Below are 9478 nucleotides of genomic sequence, written 5' to 3' on the forward strand. Positions count from 1 at the left end.
AATGTTTATGTTTTTTAAGAAACTCATAATTGAAGACCGCAATGTCATTATATTTAAGGGCATTTAAACTATTTTGTTGATAAAAATTGGTTCTGCAAAATAAAAATTGTGACCATATCAAGAACCTTATAGCAACTGCATCACTATACCAGAAGTAATAGGCCATATCAAATCCATATTAAGCAGATGTAAGAAGTATTACATTTCTTTAGTTTCAAGCATTTAGACACTGATACAAAAAAGTTCAATAACCACAATGAGGATATACTCAGTCCTAAACATGACTGTCATAGTGAGAAACAAGCTGTCAAAAAGGAGACAGGGGAAGAAGAAGAAAAACAAAACCAACTAAAGATGATACACAACTTCTTTTCATATTTAACGCCTATTAGGAAACAAAAAGGAATTAAGCAGCAAAAATCATCAAGCAAACGGTTTCGGTTCCAATATCTGATCTAAATATATCTCTACAGGTCAGGTACAAACCGGTAGATGAGTGGGTGTTTTACTTCTGGTTGACAGCGCCTTTCTTCTTAAGTAGGCTTCCGAATTTACTTAGCAAAGGCTTCTTCTTCTTCAGGCTTTGTGGCTTTACAGGAGAGGTGTTTGTGTTTCCATTGTCGTGCTTTTCTATTGAAGATACTCCGTTTGACTGGTCATTGTTCTCGTGGACTTCTGCCTTTGGCTCGGGCTCCTCTTCCTGCTTGGGCTCTCTTTCTGGAGACGAGTCTTTCTCCACAAACTTGAAGCTCTCTGACGTTTTAAGCTCAGCTTCTACAGAATCATTAGCTTCCTTTTCCTCGCTCTTGCTTTCTTCTTTTTCTTCGCTCTTGGTTTCTTTATCTTTTTCATCGAGTTCTTTGGCTCCAATAGCATTCTCTTCGGGATTATCACTTGAGTGGTTATTCACTTCTTTAAATTCTTCCATTATTGAGGGCTGATAAAGCCGGAGTTCCATCTCAGGATTTTCGTCTTTGACACCATTTTGTTCAGGGGATTTCGGGAGAATTTCAGAATCTTTTTCACTGTCTGTAAGCCCTCCGTTTTCTTCAGCTTGCTTTTTGGCCAAAGCTTCTTCAAGCATCTTGGACAATTCCTCGATCTTCTTCAATGCTGCAGCCTCTCTACTTCGAAGTTCCTCGTTCTCCTGAAGAATGTTTTGCACTTCGTTTTCTTTGTCCATTAGAGACTCTTTCAGCTTCATGCTCTCGGCCTTTGCTTCGCCCAGAACCTCCTTTAGATAAACGACCTCAGACTCTGTTTCTTTCAGGGAATTTTTCAAACGAGCTTCGTCTTCCCTTGCATTGGAAGCATCTTCTTGTGCCTCTTTTAACGAGTTTACCAGCCTATTGATTTCTTTCTCCATTGATGAATTTGCTTCCTCGGTTTTCACAACGCAGTTCATCAAATCACGCTCCTTTTCCTCCTGCTCAGCCTTCAACATATCGTAATCTTGCTTAGACTGCTCGACAGAGTTAGTAAGAAGATCAATTTCTTGCTTTGCGTCACCAAGCATGTTCTCGTACCTCTCGTTCGTGGTTTTCAGTACCCGCTGGAGATCTTCAATCTGCGTTTCATAATTTCCAGTTTCAGCTTGGCTAGACAACAGCTTCTCTTTGGCTTCTCTCGCTTCTGAAGAAACTTCGTGCAAAGCTGAGGTTAAACTTTCCATCGCTTTCTTGTTTTTTTCTTCTTCCTCCCTGGAACTTTTCAATTCATCCAAAAGTTTGTTCTTTTCTTCCAGCAGTTGTTCTACACTGTCAGCTGCTAGTTTTTCATTATTCAAAGCCTGAATTTTATCCTCTTTTACGGTTTCCAGCTCAGAGCTAAGGGATTCGACCTTCTCAGCCATTTTCGAAGCCTCTTCCCGGGCCATCTTAAAATGGCATTCTGATTCCTCGAGTTCTCCTTTTTGCCTGTCAACCGAGAACTCCAGTAAGCCCAGCTTCTCCTTGAGAGATGCAATCTCGGTTTCTGCATCGTGCAGCAAATCATTTCTGCCTTCGAGTTCTTTCATGGCGGATTCCAGGGATTCCGATGCAGACCTCTCGGTTCTTTGTGCTTCTGAAGTCTGAAACTCTAAATCCTCGACTCTCTTCTTCCATTCCTCGACTAGATTATGCGCATAAGATGCAGCCATTTTTGCAGCCTCCAAATCAAGTTTACATTGTTCTAAGACGGCCTCTTTTTCCATCACTTTCACTTCGTAACTTCTTGCCATCTCGAGTTCTTTCCTCAGAGTCTCTATCTCGAGATTTAGCTCCTCCACTAGCTTATTCTTCTCAGTAGACTCGCTCTCTACCCTGGAATCGAGCATGGACTTAACTCGGATCAGTTCTGCAGAAAGAATCTCGACTTTCCCAGCATGAATTTCAGCAATCTTAGTGGCATCATCAGCATGGGCAAGCGCCTGGTTTTTAGCGTCACAAGTCATGGCGAGCTCTTGCTTCACCCGTTGCAGTTCCTGAGTGGCCGAGAGAAGAGCAGCCACGTCCAAAGCGTGTTGGCTCCTCACCGCCTCGACCTCTTTCTGCCATTCCTCTTCCTTCTTCTGAGCCGCTTCAATGCCAGCTTGCTCCATCTCAACAGTGCGAAACTTCTCAATCTCAGAATCATCCTCAGCCCGCTTTTGAGCTATCAATGCCTCTCTAAGCTTCTCGTTCGCTTCCTCAGCCAACTTCTTCGCTTCCTTCAGATCATCAAGAGCCTGAGTTTTCTCCTTCTCAACCGAAGCCAACTTCTCCTTGGCCTTCTTAAGATCTTCCTGAGCAAGATTCAGTTCTGTCTGTAATTCCGATGGCCTCAACACACGAGCCGGCTTTTTCTGAGAGAAACCAAAACCCAAAACCCAAACGCAGTTCAGACTTCAGATCAACATATAACTTCAAGAAAAAGTCTCATCAAGTCATAGATGCAATAGCAATCAGAAATCATAATTTCTTCATTAACAAAAGTAACTACAGTATATTTTTAAAGATTCTTTCATAAAAGTGATCACTAGTAGATATTGCAAATTATTGGATTTGAGCTTATGTTAAATTATAGTTTGTCCATAAGCAGGCCAACCATGAACCTGAACATCAAAATCCAAAAAACACATGAACCCTCCTTTGCAGGTGGATTAGTGGACCGAGGCTTACGAAAGCTTGGACGCCACCAATACCCATAACTGGGTGGCTTGTTAGAAACTAAGATTGGACTAAGGTCACTTAATTGGACTATAATGCACATGGGACAAATCACACTAAAAGATTGAATCCAACCAATTAACTAGTGTAACTCATGGTCTTATAAATCCATATGTTCTCTCTTATTTTATCAATGTGAAACTCTTAACAACAAGGAATCTGGGATCACAACCATATATTAATTGCAGCGTGGCACCCCGGAGCCAAAAACACCAAGAAAAGAGACAAAAACATGGGAAGTATTTAAATATATCCATGAAAATGCAGTGGAATAAACAACACTTATTAGTTGGATTCACTGCACTAACATCAGGTGGAGTGCCAAGCTTAGTGGACCTTCCCACAGAAGGCTTTGGAGCTGCAGATCTCGGAGACTGATCAGCCGAAGAGCGCAGGTTCTGCGAAGGCGAATCGCCATCAAATTTAGTTGCTCCTCTGCTCACTTTACTAGCCCTAGGAGTTGCAGGTGATGTTTTGCTCTTAGGGGTTTCTGGCAGCGTAGATCTGGTGCAAGTTCAAACAAAAACCATAATCAGAAAACAACCAAACCCCATTGATTACTATCCTGCTGCAATGCTACCTGCAAGATCAACCCTAAACATAGAAATGCAAACAAACAAACAAACAATCTTCTATCTCATCCAAAGATGGAAGCTTTTTACTCAAATTCACCCTCCCAAGCATAATTCTTGGCCATTAATTACAGCAAACATCATTAAAAGAAAGACCAAGAAGTTCTGTTGAAAATTGGGGCAAATGGGAGTGAAAAGCATCAGATCCAAAACAACAACTCCAACTCCCAACAAAACACAACCTAGTATGCAAATGCTCATAATGTGTAACAAAAACAAGAAAGATAAAAAAAATAAAACACACAAGTAGCAGGGCAAAGGAAATAATATGCAAGCCAGATCTGAAAAACAGAAAAAAGAAAGTTGCATACTTGGATTTGGTGGACATGGTGCCTGGTGGGGAAGCAGATAGTTGCTTAGCAGCAGCAGCAGATGAGAGAGGAAAGGGGAAATGGGGTGTTTTATGCTAAAATCTCAGGCATTGTCAGGCTGCCTTTGTTGTGAAGCAGAATGGAAATCTCTCAGAATGCACAGTTTCATCAGATTGCTGTGTGATATATAGGTGTATGGATATGTATGTGTTGGTGGGGGGTGAATGTCAGCTGCTGTATAAAGGTTGTAGTACACCAAGAAATAGAATTGGTATAGTAGCAGAAGTATCTACAAAGAGCAGATGCAGAGAAGTGATGGGGAAGAAGAATTTACAGAGGAAATCATTTGAAGTGGGGATCCTGCAGCTTCAGTCTTCTACTCTCTCTCTCTCTCTCTCTCAACCAGCAACAGAATAGGCGGCAGTAAAATAGAACCCAACACAAATTGTATAAAATGAATGTCTTCTTTTTCTTGATTACTACACACCCACTTAATATTTATTACTCATAAACCCCAATCTTAATATCAATGTCTAAATAAACTGGAAAAAAAAAACAATTAAAAACCCAATCTTTGACACACATCCAAAATCTATCATTTCCTCAACTTTTACCTTACTGCTACATTAGCCACCACCTGCCTTCTCCAATTAAGTTAGTCAAATTGTTATATGTTAACTTAGTAACTATAATGTTACAAGTTCAATTCTTAATTGGAGTAGTTTATTGAGCTTCTATGTTCGAGTCAGTTAACTACGAACAATTTAAACTAGTTTACTTCTTATATTCTCTGACCCGCTGGCATTACAATGCGAGATTCAATCAATTAAGAAAGTGGATACTAACCCAATGGGATAGCTCAAGTGGCGAGTGCCTCTCTTTGTAAGGAAGAATTTCGAGAAAACTCCACGATAATTCTTCTTGGGCCAGCTCCCGTGCCTCCCGGAGCGAACGGACATTAATCAGGTGGACCCGGAACACCTCGTGAATTTACCCCAAAAAAAAAATCGACTTGTCAAAACAAAGGTAAAAATTGACTGCATTAATGTGAGTATTATGTTCAAAGTGAACAGATTTCTTATGCCCTGACATTTGATCATATCTGTTGAGTCACTGAATACCGTAATTTACATCATCTCACATGTTCTTTCGGATAACTAGACAAAATTGGGGCACTAATGCAGTTAATCTGATATTATATTATATTAATAGCATCTGAAAGTGTACGACAGGGTACAGATACGAGATGAGATAATCCGGTTGTGGGTCAAATCTGGGAAGAGAAAACCAAAGTCAAGAAAGAGGTCCACTAGTGTTGTTGGGGCGCAGGTAGGCAGGCAGTAGAGTAGCTTTCTTTATTTATTGAGAAATGAGAAGCCAAAGACGACAGAAAAAGAAAAAGGTAAAGAAAAGGAAAAGGAAATGACCTGTGAATGCATACAAGCAGACTGCCTTTTCCTGCATAAAGACACCAAAAACGGGAGGATTCCATCATTCACTGTGTTTCTTCTTCACATGCCGCGCTCTTGGCGTGTTGTAATATCGTCTTTAACTTGCTAACCTTTTCATGTCAAACCACATTTTTGTTTTTAGCATGGAAATTAATCATTAAGACATGGGTTAAGTTACGTTGCATTTCTCATCTGGGAATGGGCAAGCTAAGGAAGAAGCTACCTGTAGTAAAGTAAAGTCGTCGGTTCAGATTGCATGTCAAACCAACCAACCAACCCTTCCGCTTCTTGGTTCAACAACAATTTTTTTTAGTAAAGAAAGAGATTAGCAAGCAGTATATGAGAATGTGCACGAGATAAATCAGATAGTGTTAGAATAATAAAATTTTTGAAGTAAGATAATGTACTTTATGTGTTTTTGAACCATGATCCACACAATAATGATTGATTACCGGATAAATAATGTATTTTAGGTTGAATTGCATGAGTTTGCGTTTTTAAGGACCGAATTGTATTTTTTTTTTTTAGTTTGATAGTCCAATTGTTGTTTGGTGTTATTATTATATATGAGACGATACGATCTCAATAAAAATTAGCTAGTTATCTGTTGTTTCCAAAAGTCCCCTTTAAACAATTAATGCGCCTTATATAGGAGTTTGGAAGGAACACATGCCGAGCACGTGTAATTTGTGTACTGGTCGGGATAACATCAATTCTTCTAGTTCCATGTGCTTTAATTTGAGAACTCTAAGGGGGCGTTTGGTTCACAGAATGTTAGATTACCTTGGGAATGTTAGATTTCTGGGAATGTTAGATAATTGAGAATGTTAGATTCCTGTGTTTGGTTTAAAATTGAAGTAGGTAAATAAGACAACGGAAATAAGATAAATTGATTAAAATGCCAAAAACTTAATATTAGTAATAAGATAAGGGAATGTGAGATTACCTAAGAAATCGGGGTGTATCTCACATTCTCTTCCAATAGCTAAAAACTTCATCCGGAGGTTATGTTACATTCCCTGGGAATTTTACATAACTTGAACCAAACATGAGAATCTTATATTCCCAAGCAAATATAACCTTAGTTACCTCATATAACTTGAACCAAACGCCCCCTAATAGATTGCATGCATGAATGTGATGTGACTAAACAATTTGCTAGTGTTGTGGTTTTGTTTGATAAAATAAGTTAGTTGTGTTATTAAGTAACCTATATAACCATTTCAAAAAAAAAAAAACGTATTCAAATACACATACGGAGTATATTAATATCAAAATAAATAAAAAGTCGTAGTGTGCAATAAATTGTGGGGGAGAACATGCTATGCTGCCCACGCAGCTTTTACTAAAGTAGAAGACTGAAAACAAAAGGTGATGATTCATTATAGTTTTTCTTCCCTGCAAATTATATCGTGACCGCCCATGGTCTACCTTATAGAGTGAACCCTAATATCGATCAATTTATTATGTTTAATAACATTTATCATGTATTATTTTTATAATATTTATTTTATATATTCATAAATCTCAATAAACACCAAACTACAAATACATTATATCTATTTTCATTCACTATGTAGTTGGTTCATAATATCTTTTCTATTTGTTCATAAAAATCATAGCTTAATTTACACAAATAGTACACTATAAATGCATCATGTTTTTTTTTTCTTTTTGAGTACAAATGCATCATGTTTAATAATGCTTATCTTGCTATGTTCATAATATTATTTTATGTAATCATAAATATAAACCTTAATGTACATGAACACTAAATTGTAAGTACATCATATATATTTCTATTTACTCTACAATAAATTCATAATGTTTCTTTTATATCTTCATAAAAACAAAAATTAATGTACATAATATAGGTGCATAATTGTTAGCTATATTACTTTAAAACAACGTAATGTTGAACCAAGGTCTAAAGTGAACCCGGTCCATGATTTTATTTTTTTTTAATACTATTGACCCGGTCCATGATTTAATATTCCTTGTGGCATGGCATTCAAATTGATCTTAGCCCTAAATTATTTTATGGCAATATTTATATCCTTGCCCACAGGCATTTACTATAGATGACCTGCCAAAATGTATTCAATTATTATTGTGTGGACCGTGATCCATACAGGCTACAGCTATGTGAACCACCATCTAAAAACACATAAAGTATATTATTCTAACTCATAAAATACATTATTTTAACACATAAAGTACATTATTTTAACTCACAAAATACATTATCTTACTCCAAAAATTTCATTATTCTAATTCATAAAATACATTATCTTATCTCAAAATGCTCATTGTTTTAACACGCCCGCAGATAGACCTGGCAATTCGTGTATACGGGTTCGTTAACGGGTCGACACGATAACAACACGAACACGATAAGGCTAAACACGAACACGACACGTTAAGGTTAACGGGTTCAAAATTGTAACACGAACACGAACACGAACACGATTTGTTAACGGGTTAAACAGGTTGACACGATAGACACGTTTTGTTAACGGGTTTCGGATCGTGTCGACACGATATGACACGAAACTCGTTTAAACCCGCTAAATCTATTGATATATTAAAAACTAAAATTTAAAGTTAAGTTATATAAAAAAGAAATAAAACATATAATCCAATCCATCAAACAAACTAAAAAAATATTCAATTTATAACTCATAAAATTATAAAATAACATCCAAAAATCATAATTAAAGAAGTCCATACTAGTTTTTAGAATAAAATTGAACACAATAAACATTCAAATTTCATATTATTGAACATCAATAATTGCTGTATGATCTTGGCCTAATGTAGTAAATTCATTCTTAATCATGTTCATGATATATTTTGTAAAGACAATGGTTCTTACCTAAATGACAATGATTCTTAGCGGGTTCTAAACAGGTCTGTGTAAACGGGTTCGTGTAAACGGATTAACACGATAATATTAACGGGTTAAACGGGTTCTTAATAGGTTTAACGGGTTGACCTGTTAAGACACAAATACATAACGGGTTCTTTACGGGTCAACCCGTTAACGACCCGGGACATGTTAAGGCTAAACACTAACCCGTTATTTTCGTGTCCGGTTTCGTGTCGTGTTAACGGGTCATGTCGATAATTGCCAGGTCTACCCGCAGAACAAGAATTTTTTTTTAACATCAAACAACGTCGTTTTGAACTGTGGTCCACACATCCACAATAATTTGCCAAAAGCATTATATGCAATATCAAGTTAGCAAATACCCAATAAATACAATTCAAATTATATAGATCAATTATTTTAATTGATAAATATCTTACAAATACAATTATTAAAATAATGAAGATACATTATCCTATGTATAGAGTGTAGTAAAATTTTTATTTTTATAGACAGAGCATCAAACATATAATCCTTCTTTCTCAGTATAAGAAACTGCTACAAAATGCACAAAAACTTTCAAGAGTTGGCAGTTCAATGCTTTGAAAATGTTTTTTCTCATAAATTTACCAAAAAAAAAAAAAAAACTCCATAGAACATTTTAGGTACTTAAAAAAAACACACAATAAACAATTAGTATTTATGCATATTTAAAAAAATATTTACAAATATACACTTATATTTCTTATATTTGTACCTTTTTTGTACTATATATCCTGTGTTGTTCCATTTCCATGTTTCTTGTTTCCTCATTTCTGTGCTACCTATCTATACTCCCCAACTAGGAAACTCTTTATTTGGATAAATGTTAGAAATACAAGAGAAAAATGCATAAGATTTCTATGTAAAAGAGTTTTCTTTGTTAAAATACCACACTATATAAAATACTTATGAAATATAATTTAATGGCCCGGATTTCAATAATATGCCTATCTTTATGTATCCCCTCCACACACAAGTATTATTG

The 9478-nt window shown here is 36.5% G+C and overlaps 1 protein-coding gene across 1 annotated transcript; it reads right to left on the reverse strand.

Moving 5' to 3' along the window:
• Window positions 1-155: 155 nt before the first annotated feature.
• LOC116019874 (WEB family protein At3g02930, chloroplastic-like) lies at window positions 156-4582 on the reverse strand. Its single transcript, XM_031260236.1, has 3 exons — window positions 4132-4582; window positions 3497-3692; window positions 156-2824 (listed from the first exon to the last, which is right to left on the reverse strand). The coding sequence occupies exons 1-3, from the start codon at window positions 4146-4148 to the stop codon at window positions 506-508; spliced, it is 2532 nt and encodes an 843-aa protein (XP_031116096.1). The 5' UTR covers window positions 4149-4582; the 3' UTR covers window positions 156-505.
• Between the last annotated feature and the right edge of the window lie 4896 nt (window positions 4583-9478).

The sequence above is a fragment of the Ipomoea triloba genome, chromosome 5, assembly GCF_003576645.1.
Source record: "Ipomoea triloba cultivar NCNSP0323 chromosome 5, ASM357664v1".
NCBI classification, from domain to species: domain Eukaryota; kingdom Viridiplantae; phylum Streptophyta; class Magnoliopsida; order Solanales; family Convolvulaceae; genus Ipomoea; species Ipomoea triloba.